The 24,728-nt window shown below is 44.0% G+C and overlaps 1 protein-coding gene across 1 annotated transcript; it reads right to left on the reverse strand.

The window, feature by feature from the left end:
• Nucleotides 1-2,580: 2,580 nt before the first annotated feature.
• On the reverse strand, nucleotides 2,581-23,079 carry uprt (uracil phosphoribosyltransferase (FUR1) homolog (S. cerevisiae)). The gene is made up of 7 exons (XM_067997187.1): nucleotides 22,687-23,079; nucleotides 13,693-13,735; nucleotides 13,142-13,211; nucleotides 10,320-10,382; nucleotides 9,238-9,399; nucleotides 5,990-6,088; nucleotides 2,581-3,073 (listed from the first exon to the last, which is right to left on the reverse strand). Exons 1-7 carry the CDS (start codon nucleotides 22,884-22,886, stop codon nucleotides 2,967-2,969), a joined length of 744 nt encoding a protein of 247 aa, XP_067853288.1. The 5' UTR covers nucleotides 22,887-23,079; the 3' UTR covers nucleotides 2,581-2,966.
• Nucleotides 23,080-24,728: the final 1,649 nt, after the last annotated feature.

Raw genomic sequence — 24,728 nt, forward strand, 5'->3', positions numbered from 1 at the left:
GCTTGAGGAATGGGAGATTAGGGCCAAGGTGGACCCTTCAGCGGTCACCAATGGTGGGAAAAGGGAGGGGGCAGTGTTGGAAACATAGAAAATAGGAGCAAGAGTAGGCCATTCAGCCCTGCTCCGCCATTCAAAATGATAATGGCTGATCGTCTAACTCAGTACTTTGTTCCCTTTTTTTCCCCATATCCCTTGATCCCTTTAGCATTAAGAAATATATCTATCTCCTTCTGTGGTAGAGAATTCCACAGGTTCACCACCCTCTGAGTGAAGAAATTTCTCCTCATCTCTGTTTTAAATGGCATACCCCGTATGCTGAGACTGCGACCCCTGGTTCTGGACTCCACAGCCATCGGGAACATCCTCCCTGCTTCTAGTCTGTCTAGTCCTGTTAGAATTTTATGTTTTGATTAGATCACCTCTCATTCTTCTAAACTCTAGTGAATATAGGCCTAGTCGACCCAATCTCTCCTCATACGTCAGTCCTGCCATCCCAGGAATCAGTCTGGTAAACCTTTGTTGTACTCCCTCCATGCCAAGGACATCCTTCCTCAGATAAGGAGACTAAAACTACACATAGTACTCCCTGCTCCTGTACTCAAATCCTCTTGCAATGAAGGCTAACATACCATTCGCCTTCCTAATTGCTTGCTGCACCTGAATGCTCGCTTTAAGCGACTGGTGTACAAGGACACCCAGGGCTTGTTGCACCTCCCCTTTTCCCAATCTATCACCATTCAGATAATAATCTGCCTTTCTGTTTTTACAACCAAAGTGGGGGTGGTGGGGGGCATAAACTGAGATAAATGGTGGGACTAATGGGAAGTTATAAACCAGTGTTTTAATAAGTTAATGGCTCTGGCCTAGAATTTCCCCAATGCGTTACAACGCAGTTGATCCGTCAATAAAAAAAAATTGCACCCACCAGTGAACTCAAGTGAATTACATGTGGGTTTCTTGGATCTGATTGTTTACATTCCCATTGGTGTAAAATCTGTGTAAAACAGCTGAAGTACCTGGAAACTTCTGCGCAGCCTAAACAGGTAAGAGAGCACCAATGCTTGGCTTTTTCACTTCACTCTCAATAACTTCACTGCATGCCTTAGCAATGTTGTCATACTTGTATAGAATTCTGACTACACAGCCACTATCTGAACCCAGAGGGCAGCAGGGCTTGGCACCAAGCCAGGGAGAAAGAATACACAACTTGAACATACAAGCCCTCCTTGAGGAAATTGAAGGCAGGAGGCACACACTACTGAGCGTGGGTGCAACCTTCTTATCCAGAAATGTCGCTTGTGCTGTCTGGGGGGAGGTGGCACTGACACCGAGAGACAGCCTATTTCCTCTGGAAAAGTGCACGCTTATGCAGAGCTCATCAGAGAGGCCCTGATGTGCAGCATGTATATTCTTTGGTGGGAGAGAGGCCAATATCTGGTGGGCTGCATCCGCTTGGAATGGTGCCAATATTGCATTGAACTGACCCTATGAGAGGCAGGCAGAATCAAGTGCAGGTTTTGGCAACAAAAAAAACTGACTCAAAAAGCATTTCTAACCTGCAGTTTCCAGGCTCCAACCAAGCAAACTCTTCATGTCTGCTGTGATCAGCTGATCCTGGCAGCTGCTGCTCCTCATTTAGCTGTTGCCCAGAGTGCACTAGCAATGCAAACTGAGGTGCAACGCCCACTGTGATGTATTCAAATGAGGCCCAGTGACAGATTGCAGGAAGGCTCATAAAAGCAAGAAGAAACTCGAGAAGCGCTTTAAAAGGCACATAAGTGGCAGAAATAGTTTCCGCACATATTTCCTCACTAGAAAAAAATTCCTGTACTGTTTCTGTCCATTAAATGCACTGAAAATGGCAAGGAAATTCACCCCTTCTGCTCTAGGATGTAGCATTACGCTGCTCCATCTAGTGGGTAGTAGCAGTAATTATAAAAACACACTGTGACATAAAGGAATGCTCTATCCTTGGTTAAATATGGAGGAAATCCTCCCCCCACCTTCCTGGTTTGTAATTTTACAAATTCTATTTTTTTTTAAACAATCTCATTGCACAAACAAGCCCCTCAATCAGAGTCTTCATCTTCACAACTTTTGGGGGAGGGAATTTTCTCTCTACCAATCTTATAAAATTGTCTACGTGACCTAATAGCCGCGTGGCTATTAATTCCAGGTGAATCTGGGTAAGATGCAATGGTGAAAATGCTGAATAATTAGGGCCATCTAATTAGGACTCAGTGGGATCTACTGAGTCATAAAAATCAGGAAGGTGATTGCTGGTTTTCATCGTTGCAGAGGTAGGGAAGGGAACCATGAGCCACAATTGCCGCTCCTGATTGCTAACTCGTGACTTTTGATTATGTGTGGACATTGGGCAAGGACATGAACAAGCTCAGCTGCGATTTCCCCTCACCCCCTACCCTCAAAATTCAAACAGCCTGTTGACACTTGTATCTACACTCGCACATGAAGAATGGTCACTTTAGTGAGGTAGCTGAAAGCTGCCATGCTTATGGAACTGTAGCCTAGTATCACCTTAAGAGGAGAAAACTGGAAAAAGAAACCCTTTAAAAGTAATTAGATTGTAATCCCAAGTTTTTATTTTAAAACAAATTGAATGTAGTTTTAAGTTACAATTAGGCACTGCCTCTAATTGTAATCAATAAATACACTGAAATTAATAAGTGCCAAGGATGCATGCAAGCACAGCGCAAACAATTTTGATGGAACTGGAATGTGCTTATCAGAAACGGCTTCCTTTTATAAAAATAACTTGGAGAAAAGAACTTAAGGCAAAAAGTTCAGATCAAGTGCTCCTAGGTGTCTACATTAGGCTAGTTAACATTTTGACTCGTCCAAGAAAGGGAGGGGTGCAGGGGAGGGAAACACACCTACTAAGATAAAACTAAGTCTTTATCGAAGCAGCAAAGCATTCAAAGATTTCGTTTGGATTATATCCTGCTTCAGTCCGTGCCGAAATACTTCTGTCCAAAGTGTGTGGGTGCCACTGGATGAACCTCTGTTGCTAAAATTGTGATCTCAGGGAATTCTTCTATAATAGATTTTGCACCTTTTTGGGGGGGAAGAAAAAAGAAGCTGATGTTTTACTAAATTTCATAAATGCAGAACAGAAACCTGCTCTGTCCTATTTGTTATAGAAAACATTAAATATCTTTGTGCAGCTACCCTCCGTACATCAGTGCTGTGCCTGAAATGTAATCCTTGGAGCGATTCACGCCAAAGAACCATCGCAGTATTGCAATTCTGGCAGGATCATCAACACAAGTCACTCTCAACAATATACATGGACCCCTAGCAACTGAGGAAAGATGCATCTGTTACCCAGGTAAACCTCTGAACTGTCTTCCAAAAGCTTGCTCAGAGGTGGAAGGGTTAAAGGAGGAAATTCCAGAGTGTGGGGACAAGGTGGCTCAAACAATGGCTGCCAATAGTGGGGCAAAGGGTGGGGGAGAAGCACGATTTGGATTCAGAGGAATGGGGAGTCTTTAAAAGGTTACTGAGATGGGGAGAGGCAAGGTAATGGATGAATTTAAATACAAGGATCTGAATTTTAAATGTGAGGCACTGGGGGAACCAGGGGACAATATAGATCAGCGAGGACAGATGTGATAGGCAAGTGTGTTTTGATGTGTGATAGGATTCACGCAGCAGTTTTGGATGTGCTGAATTTTAGAGAGTAGAAGATTGGAGACCAGCCAGAAAAGCATTGGATTAATTAAATCTGGAGGTGAGAAAGGCATAAATGTCATGCTTTTAGCAGCAGATGGGCTGAGCTAGGGGTGGTGGCATACAATCCTATGGAGATGGAAGTAGGCAGTCTTTATGGTGGAGAGGATATGAGAGCAGAAACTCAACTCAAGGTCAAATTAGGATGCTGAGGTTACAAAGTCTAGTTCAGCTTGAAATGGTGGCTGGGGAGCAGCATGGAGTAGAAGGGGGAGAGGTTGGAGTTTGTGCCAGGGACTGACTACAAGGTCTTTGGTCTTCCCAGTGTTCAGATGGAGGAAATTACAGCTTATCCAAGACTGGATGTGGGACAAGCAGTCTAATAGCACAAAGGCAGCGGAGGGATGAGAGAGGTGGAACTGGGTGTCGTGAGTGAACTTGTGGACACTGACCCTTTATCTGCGGATAATGTCGCCAAGGAACATCATGTGGATAAGGAAGAGGAAGGGGACGAAGAATTAATCCATGGAAAACTGCAAAGGTGACAGTGAGAAAAGAAGCCATTGCTAGAGAAGCTCTGGCAACAATTGGATAGGTAAGAGTGGAACCAAGCAAGGGTAATTTCACCAAGCGGGACAAAGAGAAAAGGCTTTGGAGGAGGATGGTGTGCTTGACTGTGTCAAAGACTGCAGAGAGGACACGGTGGGATTATGTAACATGGTCACGATCATAGACAATGTTATTCGTAATTCTGGTTAGGGACGTTTGGGTGCTGTGGGAAGGGCAGAAACTTGATTGGAGGGACTCGAACGGAGTTGCAGGAGAGATGGGCACAGACATGGGAGGCGGAAACACTTTGGAGAGTAAGGGGAACTGAAGATGGGATGGTCGTTCGTAGAAAGTCAACTAGCCTAGGGCCCAGGAAGGAAAGTTGGGTGGTCAGTGGGGATGGGGTTGAGAGAGCAGGATGAGATGAGCTTGGTAAAGGATGAGGGGGACATTAGAAGGAGGTGTGGATTCAGGGCCAGGGTAGAAGGACATTTGGAGGGGAGGTTTGGCTTACTGGGCAAGGGGAAGTGGGGAGGTAGCAGCAGAGGCAGCTGAACGGATGGTCTTTATCTTGGTGAGGAAAATATTCATGTGTTTCTCGGACTTATTGTTAGAAGTGAGGGTGGGGTGGAGGTGGCAGTTTAAGGAGGCAGTTGCTAGTAGAGGAAAGGAGGCAGGGGTTACCTTTGCTCTCCAGGATGATCCTGACAGAGGAAAGTGAGGCCCAATAGAGCTTGTGGTGTACAAACCAGACATACTGGGTTATAAATCCTATCCAGACAGCAGCCTATAAAGATGCAAGGCCAAAATTCATCAATCCCATTCTACCACCGTAGATGTGGCAGACTGGTACTTGCACCCTGCCAGCCTGTGATCCTCACCTTGCTGGAGTGTCTGAGGTCAGAGTAGGGTTATGTCATTTTAATAAATTAGGAGGGTGCACATTGAATGCACAGTGCACAGGAAATGGGCACATTGGGCACCTGCTGGGGAAGGGCACATGATGCTGCACCAGACAGCCAATGGGGGAAAAGGCCAGTGCTACTGCCTTAAAAAGTAACGGCCTTCAATCAATCGGCCCACTTTATAAGAATTTTTAAAACGTAGTCGGAGCAATTCTGGGCCTGGAGACTCCACTTCCGCCAATCCATGGACCTGGATGCCATTATTTTTGTGGCATCCAGATTGCTGGGAGCAGTGGGTAATCCAGCAGGTGATGTCATCCCTGCCTTCTTTTAAATGTCAGCCCATTTAAGGAGTCAATGAAATGCCAGGGGTTCCTGGCCCAACGCAGGAAATCTCAAATAATGTCTTTGCGGTGGAGACCCAGCGTTTCCGAGTGCTGCCTCACTCCGGCCCCTGCTAGTCCTCTCCTGCTTTTGCTCCCGACCTCGAGGAAATGCGAGGCTGCATTATTTAGCTCGTGGGTGAAACTAGAATTTGGCGGCAATTTCATCTTGGGCTATCAGCACCTCCTACACTGTCTGGTTACAGAACCGATATCAGAGGGTGTGCAGTTGCATGTCTGTCATCCCATTCTATAGAAGAAAATGAAGGATAAAACTGAGACCAATGTCTACGCTAACATCCCAAAACTGTGCCCACAGTTGTGCCTATTGTTGCGTTATTGATCAGTACTTAAAGAAAAAAATCACCACATGCTTTCAGGTCTTGCTTTTAAAAAAAATGCTATACCGTGCTTGTCAGTTTTAAAATCTGTCCGATCACAACAATAATACGTCTCACTTACCATGTGGAGTTGAAAAAAGACTGAGTAGGATTATATGGTTTGGCTGCACTCCATGCTCAGTCAGGACCTTAGCAGCTTCAATAACTGTGTTGCCTGTACCTGCAGAGTAGACAGACGACCTGTGATTATCCAGAGTGGAAATTTCTCTTTTCAGATCAGTCCAAAGCGTTGTGTCCGTAAGGGGAACTTCCAGAAGGGGTCGGTGCATTGCTGTCAGCTGCCCCACCTGAGATCAGCTGACTCTGCACTTTACTTGAGACCTCAGTGCCACATGCAGCTGTGCATTTACCCACTGAGTCATCGAGAAGCTCTAGAATTTCTCATTTCGAGAAAGCTGCTGCTACTATGGTAGTGTAGCGGTTTGTCTACCAACCTGAAGATCATGAGTTGTGAAATTAAATTTAGTAAATCCGGTAAAATGCTAAACTCATGTCGAGTTACTGCCACATGCACAAAGAACAGGTTGCACAATGTTAAAATAGTGATGTTTTACCTATTTGAAAAACTGAGTGCAAAATAGTAAAACGTTCCCATTTGTGAGAAGAGACAACAGCGGGGAGATCAGGGAGAAGAAACATTCGGAGAGCAAGTAGCTTCAGCACTTTCTTTCTGCACATTCTCAACAACTGCCTGTATTTTTTTTTTTAAATTCTTGGGATGTGGGCATCATTGGCGAGGCTGGCATTTACTGACCATCTGTAGTTGCCCTGAGAAGGTGGTGATGGGCCGCCTTATTGATGGCGGTTTTTGATGTAACTGAGTGGCTTACTAGGCCACTTCAGAGGGCAGTTAAGTCAACCACATTGGCGTGAGGCTGGGGTCACATATAGGCTAGACCGGGTAAGGAGGGGCAGGTTTTCTTTTCTAAAGGACATTAGTGAACCAGCTGGGTTTGAACAACAATCTGAGGGTCATGGCCACTAGCTTTTGATTTCCAGATTTTTTTTTAAACTGAATTCAAATTCTCAAACTGCCTCTGGATTATTAATCCAGTAAATTAACCACAACACTACCATACCTGATTTTAAAATGCTCTCATTACCATGCAGCTTGCCTCAAAGCCAGGCTGTCTGTCTGCAAACCAGAAAAGTGGTCACGGTGTCCTTGATTACAATCCACACCACTCTGTCATTGTTTGACATGAGCTGTGACCTTGTAGGGTATTACTGCTCCTCTCTGGGATGGTTGGTGGTGCCCTCTCCTGCAGGGACAACTGCCATCTATCATCCTGCCAGATAAATGGTGAACAGCCCGTGCAAATGATACCTGAGACTGAACTTCAATGTCACGCCCTCCTCTCTGACAGCATTTGAGAAAAGATTGAAGTAGTTTTACCTTACTAAATAACTGTGAAATTCCAAGTGAAGGATTAGATCTGGATTTGGCTTGTTTTTGGGAAAATCTGAATTTCTGATCCAAACTTAAATGTTTTTTCAAAACTGCTTTTTCTCTTCCTTCATCATTGGCAGCACGTTCCAATAAGGTGTCAGCCTTGGCTCAGTGGTAGCACTCTCGCCTCTGAGCCAGAGGTTGTGGGTTCAAGCCCCACTCCAGAGACTTGAACACATAATGTAGAATGGCACTTCAGTGCAGTACAGAGGGGGTGCTGCACTGTTGGAAGTACCGTCATTTGGATGGCCTCTCGATGGATGTAAAATATCCCATGACACTATTCAAAGAGCAGGGGAGTCTGGTGTCCTGGCCAACATTTATCCCTCAACCAACACCAAAAAAAAAGAGATGATCTGGTCATTTACTTCATTGCTGTTTGTGGAATCTAGTATTTGTTCAAATTGACTGCTGTATTTCCTACATTTCAGCGACTACCTTTCAAAAGTACTTCATTGGCTGTAAAGCGCTTTGGGATGTCTTGAGGTTGTGAAAGGCGCTATATAAATGCAAGTTCTTTCTTTGTGTATTCACTAAAAAGTATGTTAAATGATTTTATCTGCATGTATATTTCTCTCTACCAGTTGCCTCTGATAATAGAACTGAGCCAACCCACGTTACTATCTACAGCTGATCTAGAACATTGACTTTAAAATATCTAAAACATAACATTTGGTTTCTATCTACAGAATGTATACCCCTATCTAGAAGTGATGTTGGATTGGGTCACTTTCTCATGGCACCTAGATCTGTCTTCCTTGTCATTTCATCCTGGTTCCCCCCCACTATCAGCATTTTGTATAGGCCTCCAGGGAGGAGGTCCCGACCCAAGTGGAGACCAAGGCTCCGATATTAGCGGGGAGGCGGATTGGCAGCGGGGGGGGCGGGAGGTGGCGAGGCGATTGGGCGCATGGCAAACCCGCATGAACCAAAGTTACCGTTTCCGACATGATGTGATTGACAGGCTGGCTGCCCATCAGGAGCTGCAACGGAGGGGGGGTGCGGGACAGAGAGAGAAATGTCATCTGGCGTTGGACTGGAAGGACCGGGGAGGGGGTGGGGGAGGTGGAAAGAGGGTAAGATCAGGGTGAGATCAGGGGGACATCGGGAGGGTGAAGAGGGGGACATCGGACATCAGAGCAGGTTTCAATGGTAGGTGCATTTAGTGTTTTCACTTCATTGCATGTTTTTTTTATTTAATGTATTTCGTTTCTTTTTCCCTGATCCAGCTCCTCACGCTTGGTTTCACCAGGCGTGAATCAGTAGCAGTGGCAAGCCGCCCAGGTAAATTAAAAATCTTTCTAATCCCTTCATCTGTCACAGGTAAAGTGCCTTAAGTACCTCAATGAGGTACATTTGGCTCTTTAACTGTCATCCCGCCGGTGGGACTTCCGGTTTCGGGTCATCCGCAAATTGTGCAAATCCCGTTCGGGTTCGGAAGCCGACGGGTTGGAGCCGGCTTCCGAAACCGAACGGGATTTGCACAATTTTCGGAATCACCCGCCCCCAACACACCCACATTTGCCTCCTAAAATCACCCCCCATATATCACTCGTTCCAATTAACCGTTGCACTGTAGGTGACCCCTATATGCCCCTACCCAGCTACCCCCAGCCCCATGGCCACTACCAACAAAACACCCGGATCCTGAGCTGTTTAACATTATTATACTAGTATGTGCAATTATGCCATCATTCATTGTACCAATGCACTCCTGTAAGTAAAATGTACAACTTCACCAAATCACAACTACACTCTAAATCAGTGTAAAATTCTATACTTCCAATAAGAAACCTGTTCTAGACCTTTCCATTCACAGGTTTCTACCGAACGATTTGATGAGACCATGTGGTACCTACTCAATATCGGGTACATTAGAAGCACTTTCCTGCGGTAGATGTCAGGTGGGAATTTTGCATAGTACACCTTTGCTCTCTGGGTCTCCTCGTCACTTTGTATTAGGATTTTTCCGATGCGTATTGATCGACAACAGTCTCGCAGACCTTGTTCCATCGCTTCACCTATAAGTTGATGAAAAATTATCTGTGTGAGCAGTTTTTTCCTCTCATTGCAGCAAAGTGGAACTACTCATTTTGAAAGAAGATCATGCAATAGGCAGGTTTTGTTAGGTGTGGAATTGTTAATGTAATTATTTTTTACCAGTAACAATCTCCCAAACTAAAGTTTAAGCATTTGTAAACTCCCCATCAATTTGCATAAATGTTACAGGGATACTATAATGGATGTATTATTGAGTATTTAATTTTTTTTTAAAAGACAGTCTCGTGAGTAATTTAAAACAAATTGCTTGGAGTTTATTCACAAATAAAATATAAAACAGTACAGGTCACAATTTTAAACCAAAAAGGGTGATCATCACTTCTAACAGGAGTTATTTGGCAGGTTGTGTAAATAACTGGGTGGTTCATGAAAGCACCATCCATCCTGGGAGGTGTGAATGTGCTCGTGGAATGTCCTGTCCATGAGCACATTCACACCTCCCCACCCACATTTCTGTCCATTACTGCACAAGCTACTCCAAGAAGGGAGTCAAAATTCTTAGGAGCGTGTCCTGACAGAACCATCTACACAGTCTCCTTCCTCTGGACCATGTTCCAGAGAATCTGAATGCAAGTAAAATGCATTGGCAGCACTGTCAGGTGGCACAAGATGAGGATATAGCTTTGTGTGCAGTGCACAGAAGGACAGTGATGATGGAGTCTTTGCACACATTCAAGGGCATCGCAGTGGGAATCACAAAAGGCAAATGTGGAGGGGCAGGAGGAAGTTCATGATTGGCCGCCTGATCAGGCTGCCATCTTCTCCACATTTCCAAGGTTTGGTACTGAAATACTCAATGACATCCTCATCAGGCTGGCCTAGTGAATGCAAATAAGATCAAGATGGCAAACAGCTTTAATACTCAACAATGATAACTTACCACTTCTCATAATACTAACACCACAGTTTCCCTTCTCAAACTTCACTCCATCATATTTATGGCCTGTGTAAAATTAAATATTAATTGGAGTTAGCATAGCATTAGTGGTCTAAATTCCTCCCCTCCCCCATCCCACCCCTAATGCCATACATCATTCTCAGAACATGCAGGTAGACACTTGTTCAGCTGGACATAGGAAGTAAGTTGTGCCTGAACAATCATTAAAATGCTTACTTCTCAACCTGTAAATTAAAATGCAGTGGGTTCCTCTAGTAACTGACTCACGAGGAGCACCGGCCTCTGCCTGGCAGCAGGTCACCCACCCACTCTTTGCAAAGGGAATGCACAAGGACAGTGAACCAATTCAAGATCTATCTTTTTAAAGCAGCCCCCGACTCTCGGACATACTTTCAGCGGAGCCCTCTAGTTTGATAAAATGTCTGTCTTGTTCTTGATGGATGAATCCCTTTCAACTCACAAGTATTCCTTGAAGAAAGGAGACAGATTTAAAAAAATAAAAGAAATTCTGGGTCTCCTAAGGGCATAAGTATTTTGCATTGTGAGTACTGCCTCCCTGAACTACCCACCCTTTAAACCACAATAAAAGTACTCCATTTATCAGGGTAAGCGTCTGCTCAGTTCTTTGCACAGTAATGTGGAGTTCAGTGAACCCTGACTTAGAGTGTTTACATTGTACAGCCAGCACATACTTTGGTTCCCAAGCTGCAATACTAAACAAAAGAACAAAACTATGTTACCGTGTCTGTTCTGTTATCACAGCAGCATCAACAATCTGGCGTTGAATAGGACCAGACCAACATTCAAACATTTGTACAATATTTGTACGATGCCAATAGGTCTGGTTTCAGTGCTGATTCCTGACGAGTCAGTAAATAGATTACATTTCCTCTTGATTAACTGGCAGTCTCATTTAAAAAATAAAAGTAGGTCAGTAAGATTAACCATCTAGCCTTCTAAAGAAAGAACTCAATGGGAGCAATGATGAATTAACATTTTTTTTGTCAGGGAAGGTTTTCAGTATTCTGTTTTTCTCTCAATTCTCTCACCCATCTCTCTGAAGATGGTGACTCACACTCGTGCCTGCCTGCCCTCCTGTGCATTGCCAAAGTTGCCAGTCCTATGAACCCAAATGGTGAGTGGTGGCAGGCATTTTGAGGTACATTTCAGCAGATCCTATCACCACCTTTAGGGTGGTTGGATAGTGTTCAGACGCGGCAACCCTGGCTGTTCCCCCCCACCCACCCCACCAACCTCAGTTCAACAAATGTCCCCACTGTTGCCTTGGCTGTTGATCATAGACTCCCCACCCCTCCTCTTCTGGGGTAATTTTTACTAAGATATCCACAGGCAATTTTCAGTACTTTAGCCAAGTGGCCACATGTAAGTCTTGAGAGTGAGTGTGGGTGGGCTGCTCAAGTACAGATGGAGGCATCACAGCTGCCCTCACCTGACATTATCCACACAATACATATACTTCCAGAAGGTGTCGCTGGATCAGCAGTGGGAACGTTGGTTGATTTTTCCCTCCCAAACCTGGAAAAGCTGAGGCCAATCATTGCACCTCACTTCCTGCCATGGCTGACATCAGTTAATTCAGAATAGACTGCGCATCAAATCTGGTCTGTGAGCCTCAGTTACTCACTGGATAAAGTCATGGAGTAAGCAAGGGAGCCTTAGGGCACACTGCTAAGTGATAAAAATCACTGAAGTATCCTCATTTAATGACTTTTATCTGCTGATGTTGATTTCACTATCAGGCTCACTAGTTTCCCTAAGCCAAGTCTGAGATATCAATTCTTAGTTTAAACAAAAATAGTTTCAACCATCAGCAGAAATAGACTGAAAAATAAAGAGAAAGTGTCATTGAAGTGTTTGGGAGATCTTTTCCGCAGTCTTGATACAAACATAATGTAAATGATACTGTTCATGACACCTACATTATTGAGTAGCCTGCATAAACTTTCACAACAGCCAACATGGCTCCCCAAAACACAGTGATCCAGTAACTCCTTAAAAGCTCTATTGTCTAAATTGTCCAAATCCACGCCGCAGCAAGGTACCTCCCCTGCCATCATCACATATCAGAAAACCCAACCACAATGGATGGAAAATCGCAGGCAATGCACCAGAAATGTTTCCATATGTGCTAACAATGGGTGAGGTACCTCGCTGATAGCGTGAACTCAGGAAATTTACCCCTTGTGTTCTCTTTTTTTGAAGGCCTTGTGTCTGGCTGGATACAGCTTAGTCTATGGGGAACAATCAAGAGTGGGAAGCCTGGCCATTTTTCATTTCCTCAGCCTGAAGACCATGAGGCCTTACAGTTGCCTGTTGTGATCCTCTTGAACAATTTGGGGGTAATTTTGACTTTGGGTGACAGTGTAAAACAGGCCCTAACAGCTGCCCGTTTACATCTCTCCCAAATTTCATTTCTATTGACTTCATATCAACTGATCTGATAGATAAAGTTAAAGTTTGATTTGCAAAAAGGTAATGACTGTGATTCTTTTTAAGGCCATTGAGTCATCAGCTTAAAGTATCTGGAAAGACAATGAATCTCATTTACAAACGGAGGACTGCCTGATTGCTGACAGATACCTCACCTGTCTGTTTAAATTATTAGTAATGGCAAAAAAGAAGTACTTTGTTAAGCACCACATCCCTTTTAATGTGCAGCTTTTAAAATGGCATCTACATAACAAAACATTTAGGACTTTTTTAATATCACAAGTATATAAATAGTAGTGAAGTCGCCTGATTACTGTAGCATCTCAGTTCAGTGCACTTTGCTTATATCTAACCTGTGGGGGTTGTGACTGTACATTCAGTGTATGGCAGCTGGTTCAGTCCTTCTTCAACCACCAGTCTGATCTGTAAAATAATATTCCTAGGTGAAGGAACTTTGACTTTGTCCTGCACACATGTATCACAAATTTAGAAAATATTATCCTTTCATTGGACAATAAAAAGAAAAGAAATTAAGCAACAGTGCCCATTTCTTTTCCAAAAGAGAAATGTGTCAAATGTAAGTATGGTTTTTAACGTTTTTTTAAAAGGTGAGGGAGGGAGCTACCATTTTAAATACTGTAACATCATTCCCATAAACCCCACCGCACTCTACCTTCCCAATCACCTTTCCTTTCTTAAAGAAAAAAGAAAGATTCGCATTTACGTAGTGCCTTTCACAACCGCGGGACGTCCCAAAGCGCTTTACAGCCAATGAAGTACTTTTTGCAGTGTAGTCATTGTTGTAATGTAATCCCTTCTTGGGAGAACCCTGACTGAGGAGGAGTTTTGATGGATCAACAAATTATAAAAACAGAAATAATTACAAGTTCACGTTGCTACTCACCAAACGATCAGCACAAAATACAAAGTCCCCTCTGCTGGTTGTTCTGGGGATGAAAGGAAAAGGAGCAGCCTATTCAGTAATGGACAAAAACCTTCAAAATGTCAGTTATTTTAGCACAACTGTTTAACCCTTCACAAACATAAACAAACAAATATCAGACAAAGCCAAAATCTAAAGATATTTTAAGCTCTGTTCAAAAACAAATCCCCTTCTTTGATGAATATTGTGCTAATCTATGTGAGGGCTATTAGTTCAAGGAAATTGTACCAAATTAAGGACAGTTTTGTATTGTGTGTCCAGGCCCCTCAGGAAGTGAGTTAACATTGTAATTACAGTGAACAGACACTCAGGAGAGTATTTCAACTCATTAGTCTGGTCTGGATTTGAACTCTGGTAATGGCTTTCTTTGAGAGAATTTTTGCTCCTCTTCATGTCCTCTGGGTTACACACCGTTCCCTATTGAGAGGGTGCTCAGGCAACCTGATCACATGCACCTGCCAATGTTGCAACACTGCCCACCACTAAGACATAGACAAAACCGTCCGGATCGCGAAAGAAAGCCCTTGCATTTGTACAGTGCCTTTCATAACCTCATGACTTTTTATTTTATTCGTTCACGGGATGTGGGCGTCGCTGGCGAGGCCAGCATTTATTGCCCATCCCTAATTGCCCTAGAGATGGTGGTGGTGAGCCGCCTTCTTGAACCGCTGCAGTCCGTGTGGTGACGGTTCTCCCACAGTGCTGTTAGGAAGGGAGTTCCAGGATTTTGACCCAGCGACAATGAAGGAACGGCGATATATTTCCAAGTTGGGATGGTGTGTGACTTGGAGGGGAACGTGCAGGTGGTGTTGTTCCCATGCGCCTGCTGCTCTTGTCCTTCTAAGTGGTAGAGGTCGCGGGTTTAGGAGGTGCTGTCGAAGAAGCCTTGGCGAGTTGCTGCAGTGCATCCTGTGGATGGTGCACACTGCAGCCACAGTGCGCCGGTGGTGAAGGGAGTGAATGTTTAGGGTGGTGGATGGGGTGCCAATCAAGCGGGCTGCTTTATCTTGGATGGTGTCGAGCTTCTTGAGTGTTGTTGGAGCTGCACTCATCCAGGCAAGTGGAGAGTATTCCATCACACTCCTGACTTGTGCCTTGTAGATGGTGGAAAGGCTTTGGGGAGTCAGGAGGTAAGTCACTCGCCGCAGAATACCCAGCCTCTGACCTGCTCTCGTAGCCACAGTATTTATATGGCTGGTCCAGTTCAGTTTCTGGTCAATGGTGACCTCCAGGATGTTGATGGTGGGGGATTCGGCGATGGTAATGCCGTTGAATGTCAAGGGGAGGTGGTTAGACTCTCTCTTGTTGGAGATGGTCATTGCCTGGCACTTATCTGGCGCGAATGTTACTTGCCACTTATGAGCCCAAGCCTGGATGTTGTCCAGGTCTTGCTGCATGCGGGCTCGGACTGCTTCATTATCTGAGGGGTTGCGAATGAAACTGAACACTGTGCAGTCATCAGCGAACATCCCCATTTCTGACCTTATGCTGGAGGGAAGGTCATTGATGAAGCAGCTGAAGATGGTTGGGCCTAGGACACTGCCCTGAGGAACTCCTGCAGCAATGCCCTGGGGCTGAGATGATAGGCCTCCAACAACCACTACCATCTTCCTTTGTGCTAGGTATGACTCCAGCCACTGGAGAGTTTTCCCCCTGATTCCCATGGACTTCAATTTTACTCGGGCTCCTTGGTGCCACACTCGGTCAAATGCTGCCTTTATGTCAAGGGCAGTCACTCTCACCTCATCTCTGGAATTCAGCTCTTTTGTCCATGTTTGGACCAAGGCTGTAATGAGGTCTGGAGCTGAGTGGTCCTGGCGGAACGCAAACTGAGCATCGGTGAGCAGGTTATTGGTGAGTAAGTGCCGCTTGATAGCACTGTCGACGACACCTTCCATCACTTTGCTGATGATTGAGAGTAGACTGATGGGGCGGTAATTGGCCGGATTGAATTTGTCCTGCTTTTTGTGGACAGGACATACCTGGGCAATTTTCCACATTGTCGGGTAGATGCCAGTGTTGTAGCTGTACTGGAACAGCTTGGCTAGAGGCGCAGCTAGTTCTGGAGCACAAGTCTTCAGCACTACAGCTGGGATGTTGTCGGGGCCCAAAGCCTTTGCTGTATCCAGTGCACTCAGCCGTTTCTTGATATCACGTGGAGTGAATCGAATTGGCCGAAGACTGGCTTCCATGATGGTGGGGATATCGGGAGGAGGCTGAGATGGATCATCCACTCGGCACTTCTGGCTGAAGATGGTTGCAAACGCTTCAGCCTTGTCTTTTGCACTCACGTGCTGGACTCCGCCATCATTGAGAATGGGGATGTTTGCAGAGCCTCCTCCTCCCGTTAGTTGTTTAATTGTCCACCACCATTCACGACTGGATGTGGCAGGACTGCAGAGCTTTGATCTGATCCGTTGGTTGTGGAATCGCTAAGCTCTGTCTATAGCATGTTGCTTCCGCTGTTTAGCATGCATGTAGTCCTGAGTTGTAGCTTCACCAGGTTGGCACTTCATTTTTAGGTACGCCTGGTGCTGCTCCTGGCATGCTCTTCTACACTCCTCATTGAACCAGGGTTGATCCCCTGGCTTGTTGGTAATGGTAGAGTGAGGAATATGCCGGGCCATGAGGTTACAGATTGTGCTGGAATACAATTCTGCTGCTGCTGGCCCACAGCGCCTCATGGATGCCCAGTTTTGAGCTGCTGGATCCATTCTGAATCTATCCCATTTAGCACAGTGGTAGTGCCACACAACACGTTGGATGGTGTCCTCAGTGCGAGGACGGGACTTCATCTCCACGAGGACTGTGCGGTGGTCACTCCTACCAATACTGTCATGGACAGATGCATTTGCGACAGGTAGATTGGTGAGGACGAGGTCAAGTAAGTTTTTCCCTCGTGTTGGTTCGCTCACCACCTGCCGGAGGCCCAGTCTAGCAGCTATGTCCTTCAAGACTCGGCCAGCTCGGTCAGTAGTGGTGCTACCGAGCCACTCTTGGTGATGGACATTGAAGTCCCCCACCCAGAGTACATTTTGTGCCCTTGCTCCAAGTGGTGCTCAACATGGAGGAGGACTGATTCATCAGCTGAGGGAGGACGGTAGGTGGTAATCAGCAGGAGGTTTCCTTGCCCATGTTTGACCTGATGCCATGAGATTTCATGGGGTCCAGAGTCAATGTTGAGGACTCCCAGGGCCACTCCCTCCTGACTGTATATCACTGTGCCGCCACCTCTGGTCGGTCTGTCCTGCTGGTGGGACAGGACATACCCAGGAATGGTGATGGAAGAGTCTGGGACGTTGGCTGAAAGATATGATTCTGTAAGTATGGCTATGTCAGGCTGTTGCTTGACTAGTCTGTGGGACAGCTCTCCTAATTTTGGCACAAGTCCCCAGATGTTAGTAAGGAGGACCTTGCAGGGTCGACTGGGCTTGGTGTTTTGCCGTTGTCGTGTCCGGTGCCTAGTGGTCCGATGCCGGGTGGTCCGTCCGGTTTTATTCTTATTATGACTTTTCGTAGCAAGATTTTACAACTGAGTGGCTTGCTCGGCCATTTCAGAGGGCAATTAAGAATCAACCACATTGCTGTAGGTCTGGAGTCACATATAGGCCAGACCGGGTAAGGACGGCAGGTTTCCTTCCCTAAAGGACATTAGTGAACCAGATGGGTTTTTACAACAATCCGGTAGTTTCATGGCCATCATTACTGATACTAGTATTTTAATTCCAGATTTTTATTTAATTAATTGAATTTTTAATTAATTAATTGAATTTAAATTCACCAGTTGCCATGGCGGGATTTGAACTCATGACTCTGGATTTTAGTCCAGGCCTCTGGATTATTAGCCCAGTAACATAACCACTATGCTACCGTACCCTCCAATGAAGTACTTTTTGAAGTGTACTGTTGTAATGTAGGAAACACAGCAGCCAATTTGTGCACAGCAAGGTCCCACAAACAGCAATGAGATAAATGACCAGATCATCTGTGTTTCTTTTAGTGTTGATTGAGGGGTAAATGTTGGCCAGGACACCAAGAGACCAAGAGAATTCCCCTGCTCTTCTGGTGTCGTGGGATCTTTTACGTCCACCCAAGATGGCAGACGGGGCCTCGGTTTGATGTCTCATCCGAAAGATGGCACTTCTGAAAATGCAGTTCTCCATCAGTACTGCACTTATGTACCAGCCGAGATTATGTGCTCAAGTCTCTGCAGTGGGACTTGAACCCATGACCTTCTAGCTCAGAGATGAGAGTGCTACCACTGAGGCAAGGCTGACACCTTAGCATGAAGCACCTGGCCTCCACTCTGCATCACCTCCCTGATGGCATAGCCAAAATCGGAAATTTGTTGTGGTGACTAAAAACTCACTGTTTACCACAGTGAAAGTTCCCGAAACTAAGGTAAGATTTTTGGAATGAAAGGTTCTGACTATGGTAAAAATGTACAGTGTCTTTGTAAAACCTGCATTAGGTGTGTCAGATAATCTATTTCCATTCTGGGGTAACTCTGATGAAATCTTTGCTGTGTAAGTAGAGTTTTTGTACTTTACTGAGAGCTTCTATATGAATCACAACTGAGAGAAAAATATTAAACCTTCATACCCTGTACACCTTGACCTGAAGAACATCCCCTTCTGATCCAAAACAAATGTTCAGACAGCTGAATCTGGTCCAACTATTTGGTTCAATAGTTTTGATTTGCGCAGTTAGATTTTTCAGTTATTGCTAGATAAAACTGTTAAAGGTTTTTTTAAAAATACAATACGAGGGTGACTAGGCTTATTTAGTATATTTGTACCACTACACTGTGGCAAAAATCTACTTCAATGTACTGTAATGTTGTGCCAATATGATCCTTGTGTAACACATGTAATTTATCATTCAATTTTCTCCCACCACTACCAGCACCAATAACAGACTTGTAACCATCAGCACTCCAACCCAGTGTTATATAGAACAAAAATTATCTTTCCTATCCAGACACAATCTAAATTTAGAGGTCTTTAATAGCCCTATACTGCATTAATCCCAGCGCAGTAATGGGGGAGGGGGTGGGGAGACACAGAAAATAAGACTGGCTCGGTGCTGAGAGCACTTACACTCCAGAACAACATATCAACATTTAAAAGGAAAAAAAAAACAAATGCTGGGAATCCAAAATAAAAAATAGAAAATGCTGGAAATACACAGATAACGAGACAGCATCTGTAAAGAGAAATGCGGATTATTGACTTTTTGTGTGTGTAACCCTTCATGAGAACTCGTGTTCCGATGAAGGATACACCAACCGAAACCTCAGTTACCTGTCTTTTCTCTTTACAGATGCGCAACAGCATATAAGAATGTCACAGCAGTGGGTCCAGTTACAGATATTCTATGAATTTACCATCCACAACTCCAAAAAATCTTAGCATGATTCTTGTGATGTTCCTGATCAGCCCATCACCACAATTTTTGCATTTTTATGCTTTTTATTTCCAACCATTTAGGTAACTTAATTATGTGAATTAGAATTGAAAACTGGTTGAAAGAACTAGCATTCATATAGTGCTTTATCACATCTTCAGGACAACGCACACCACTTCACAACCAATGGATTACTTTTGATGTGCAGTCACTGTTGTTATATAGGAAAACATAACAATTATGTACGATAATTTGCAAGGTAAGGCCTGTCAATCGTTGATAACAGAAATACAGAAACTGCACATACTACCATTGGAAACCATCACTGTACCATTTTTATTTTCACTCTTCTGCCACTATCAAGATTAAATGTTTTCCTATAATAAACATCTGCCTTATCAGCTAACATTAGATCTGTGAAAACCCTAAATACAAAGAATTTTTCATATACAATAGGTTTCTGCAGAAAAATGTATACTTTTTTTTAAACAAAGCAAAAAAAAGACACGAGGAAGTTGTGGAAGTGGACTCAGAGAGTATTGGACTCAGCAGTCACTTCCCACTCTGCACAGTCTTAGAAGACATAAGCCCACAATGAAAGTGTTAACCCTTTACTAAAAAAACTGGCCCAACAGTTGTTTATTCTATGCATCACATCTCAACTTCCGATAGTGAGGGATCGGGAGATACCAATGGACAGGAAGTGGAGGATCAGGAGATACCATGTGCCATTGTTTAGTTCTTCCTCTCACATTCTTTCTGAATTTGAAATGCTGGCAACTGTATCTTCATTCTCCTCCTCCCCCTCCCCAATTTCAACCAAAGAGCAAGAAGATGATGCATAAACATAAACTCTTGACAAAAACAGAAGGTTGCTCAGAGCTGAACATAAAAAAGCCCTGACAAATTAGTCACAATGCTGCTTCTCGGAGATGAGATGACTACGTGCGGTTAAGATTAGTACAAAGTCTACTTGAAGGTAGTTTTCACAGATCTGGCACTCTTGTTAAACACACTATTGATTAATTTGAATAGTTCTACTGCATTAAGAATCAGAATGGCAACATTAAAGTTTTAAATAAAAATCAGTGTAAAATATTGTTCAATTATTTAAATAATTGTTTTTTCCTCCCTTCCACTCCTGAAGGTGTTGACATCCTCAGATACAGTTCTGTGGGAATCAGGCACCCGTTCCCCAGTGAACCACTTGTTCAAGTGCTCATTCTGCATGAGTGAGCCCAGACAATGAACGCTGGCAGACTGTTCAACCGATGGAAGCACTGCCATGGACCCAATCATGTCTGCACCTTTCAGCAGACGTCATTTGATAGCAATCAGGAACCCCTGGCTGATTTTTCCTCTTCCTAGCTCAACGGCACTTCTAGCACCCTATTGCTTCTCTGACTGAGATCAGTTAACTCAGCACAGACCAATGATTGAACCTGGGACTTACCTTGTGGCTATTACACAGCACCGCACCATAAGAGGCATCTGAATGAGGTACTTTAAGCAAAAATAATACATTATAAATAATAACCCACTGCTAATGGAGTGTTACTGATTTTTAATTTGCTCAGATGAAAGGAAAACTCGCTCTTTTACACTGTCTTCCATATCATTTACCTTTCACACTCACAAACACGTATCAGGTACGACACCCCATTGTGTATAGAATTATGATTTCTAATGGGTAAAACCCGTGTTGATCACATTACAATCAAAATGATTATTGATTTTGGTTTACATCAAGAAAAGGATTAGAAGGGGGGGAAATCCAAATATTTTTTACATCAACAGATGTTATTTTCTAGATGGAAACAAAAGCCTCGATGGCATTCTGAAATTTCACGATTTAGACTTTTTTTAATTAATAAAATGTAATTTTCTTCAGACTGAACCATGCATTAAAAAAGAAACATCATTATAAAAATCGACTGACTTCTAGCCCAACATGTATAATTTCAGTGTCACAAAATTGTTCCAATATTATTCCAACTATTGGAGGGGGAGGAAAGAGAGAATTTTAACTGGAAGCAGGTTTCGGGCAGGTATAGCAACAACAACAACCTACATTTATATGGCACCTTTAATCTAGAAAAACATCCTAAAGCACTTCACAAAAGTGTAGTGAAAAAGGGACTATAACTGTAGTGAAAAGTGGATTCACTTTGCATTGACACTGCAATTATAATGTAAATGTGGCCTGAATCCAAAGTCTGCTTTGCTTTGAAGTCGGTTCAAGCTTTGACGACTGATTTACTACTCGCACGTTTAGCATTGTTGCTAGAACTGCTTTGCACTGATGAAAAACTCGAACTGTGAATTAAGTGTATATGGCAATCCATTTAAATGGAAAGAGCTAGCTCCCCTGATAGCTCAGTTAATGTAAAGCCAGCATGCAACTGAACCAAGCTGACCTGAAGGTCCCGGGTTGGATTCCTGATCTGCGCTAAGTTAGCTGATCTCAGCCAGGACGGCAGTAGGCGTGCTACAAGGTTCTCGCTCTTGATTGCTATCCAGTGACCTCTGTTGGAACCGTGCCTGTATGGAATTCAAGTGACAACGGAGTCGGGCTCACCTGTGCTTCCCCCCTCCCCCAATGTTTGAATAGCCTGCAAATGCTCAACGTCTAGGCTTACACGTGAAGGATACCTGTGTGGGTGAGGTATTGGAGAGTTCCCAATGCCCATGGAACCGCCTTCAGCAAAGAAGCAGTAGGTAGAAAATTGGCAGAAAAAGGAGTGATGGACAAAAATAATTATATTCTCAACAAAATTACTTATTTTAGAAAAGTGAATAATTTTGCTTCAAATACTACCCAGTTGAGAGGAAACTTTGGCCTAATAGCAGGATGCAACTTTTAGACCAAAACATACACTGGTTTTAGATAAACAAAAACGAAGTAACTTTCATTTATATTTTGTTTTAAAACCAGTGATTGGCATCAACCTTTAATACAACAGGACATCATTTATCCAAAGCGTTTGGGAAATACCCCTCCCTATCCAGATAAGTGAATAAATCTTCAATGTTGTACTGTATTAATTCAACAGAGAAACCGATATACAGTACTGCCAGACTATCAGGACACACTGGCTGGGAGGGCCAGTCGGTTTGGTCAACTGGTCAATCAGGACAAGGTGAAAAAAACCCAGAAAAATACTGGAAATACAAAGCAGGTGTCGTAAGCACCAGAAAAGAGAGCTTTGAAGATAAGTATGTTTGGATAACATCCCTGTGGCAATTTCATTTTCTTGCAACAATAAAATGATTACGTATTCCACGCCTAAGGAGACCGGATTATGCATCTGACAAGGACCGTGGCCTCTCACCGACATGCATCAGCGATGCATAAAAAACTTGAGCTTGCAGAAAGTGACTGACTCATCTTCCTCCTCGTGTCACTGTCCCCATTGAGAGAAGGCCTGGAGCTCCAGGCTCATCTTGCACAAGGAGAAAGGCCAGTATCACCGGTAACGATGCATTTTTCCAATCGCACTTTGTTCCCTGCTCCCCCTCCGCTCCCTCCCTTTGCCTGCCGCCACTTACTTGTCCCTGATGATGGTCTGCAGTTCCCTGATCTGATCGTTCATGGGCAGCAGCTTGAGCTGGGCTCCGATCGGCTCGGGCTCCACGCTGGGTGCGAACCTCACTTGCTTGGGCAGCGAGTGATTTTGCTCGGAGTTGCTGAGTTGCTGCCGGGCGTTGCGGCAAGGCATGATGCTGGCAGTGGGGAAATCAGCTTCCATAGACGACAACAAACAAACACACACACACCCCCCACACCCACCCAACCCTTAGCACTCTCAGGTTCCAAGGTCTCCGAAATGAAACAAGACAAGGGAGAAACACACACACACAGAGAGAGAGGGGGGGAAAAAAATAATCCACGTTTCTTCTTCTGTCTTGTTGCTGTGTCCCTGCCTCTATTTCCTGGCTCCACCTGCTGGCTGGCCCCTTTCTGGTGACTCATTCACTGTAGCGCCACCCCAGTGAAGTTCATTTCCTGCTTTTTTTTTTCTCTCTGGAGGTTTTTGCACTTTCGTAGAAACATTTACGGGGCGCAGAAGGAGGCCACTCGGCCCATCGTGTCTGTGCCGGTCGAAAAAGAGCTACCCAGCCTAATCCCACTTTCCAGCACTTGGTCCGTAGCCTTGTAGGTTACAAGTGCATATCCAAGTACTTTTTAAATGTGATGAGGGTTTCTGCCTCGACCACCCTTTCAGGCAGTGAGTTCCCGGACCCCCCCCCCCCCCCATCACCACCTTCTGGGTGATTTTTTTTTCCTCAGCTCCCCTCTAATCCTTCGATCAATTACTTTAAATCTCTGCCCCCTGGTTATTGACCTCAATGCTGGGAGAAATAGATCCTTCCTGTCCACTCTATCCAGGCCCCTCATAATTTTATACACCTCAATTAAATCACCCCTCAGCCTCCCCTGTTCCAAAGAAAACAACCCCAGCCTATCCAATCTTTCCTCATAGCTAAAATTCTCCAGACCTGGCAACATCCTCGTAAATCTCCTCTGTACCCTCTCTAGTGCAATTACATCTTTCCTGTAATGTGATGACCAGAACTGTGCACAGTACTCAAGCTGTGGCCTAACCACTGTTTTATACGGTTCTAGCATAACCTCCCTGCTCTTATATTCTATGCCTCGGCTAATAAAGGAAATTATCCCGTATGCCTTCTTAACCACCTTACCTATCTGTCCTGCTACCTTCAGGGATCGGTGGACATGCACTCCAAGGTCCCTCACTTCCTCTACATCTCTCGGTAACCTCCCATTTATTGTGTGTTCCCTTGCCTTGTTTGAGTCCCCAAATGCATTACCTCACACTTCTCCAGATTGAATTCCATTTGCCACTTTTCTGCTCACCTGACCAGTCCATTGATACTTTCCTGCAGTCTACAGCTTTCCTCCTCACTAGCAATCACACGGCCAATTTTTGTATCATCTGCAAACTTCTTAATCATGCCTCCTACATTTAAGTCTAAATCATTAATATATACCACAAAAAGCAAGGAACCTAATACTGAGGCCTGCGGAACTCCACTGGAAACAGCCTTCCAGTCACAAAAACACCCATCGACCATTACCCTTTGCTTCCTGCCACTGAGCCAATTTTGGATCCAATTTGGTTTTCACTAATCATCCCAATTTTTTTAAAAATGGGATAGAGCAAACAAAACATCTGTTTCTATTGATTATTCTTTTTCATTTTTTCTCAGTATCAAAGTGAAATATGATGAGCAGAAAAGTGTGTCTGTAACCGCCTTTTTTTAAAAAGATGAAAACTTGTAGATACCGACAAGTGCTTTATAGCTGCTTCAGTCATTAATACCCCTGAATGTTGCCACTATACTGAAATATTAACACAATGATTTTATTAATGTATTATGTACATTGGATTAATAAATGTGCATTATTATATTGATGATAGAATATTAATATTAATTCTGTGTATGATGATATATGTACAATTTCTTACTGCAAAATAGAACCAGAATCAGAAAGTGAGCTATGAGTGTGACAAAACAAATTTTATAATTTTCTGGTATCGCAAACTTGTCATTAAATTTATCTCTAT

This window comes from Heptranchias perlo, chromosome 15, assembly GCF_035084215.1.
Source record: "Heptranchias perlo isolate sHepPer1 chromosome 15, sHepPer1.hap1, whole genome shotgun sequence".
Classification (NCBI taxonomy): Eukaryota; Metazoa; Chordata; class Chondrichthyes; order Hexanchiformes; family Hexanchidae; genus Heptranchias; species Heptranchias perlo.

What these genes read in the sequence shown, in the direction of transcription:
- uprt (XM_067997187.1), bottom strand. Translation starts at nt 22,886, where the DNA reads ATGGAAGCTGATTTCCCCACTGCCAGCATCATGCCTTGCCGCAACGCC. An exon ending in TATTTTGTGCTGATCGTTTG is followed by an intron (nt 13,212 to 13,692) that starts GTGAGTAGCAAC and finishes ATTATTTTACAG; the next exon opens with ATCAGACTGGTGGTTGAAGA. An exon ending in TGTTAGTATTATGAGAAGTG is followed by an intron (nt 9,400 to 10,319) that starts GTAAGTTATCAT and finishes ATCAACTTATAG; the next exon opens with GTGAAGCGATGGAACAAGGT.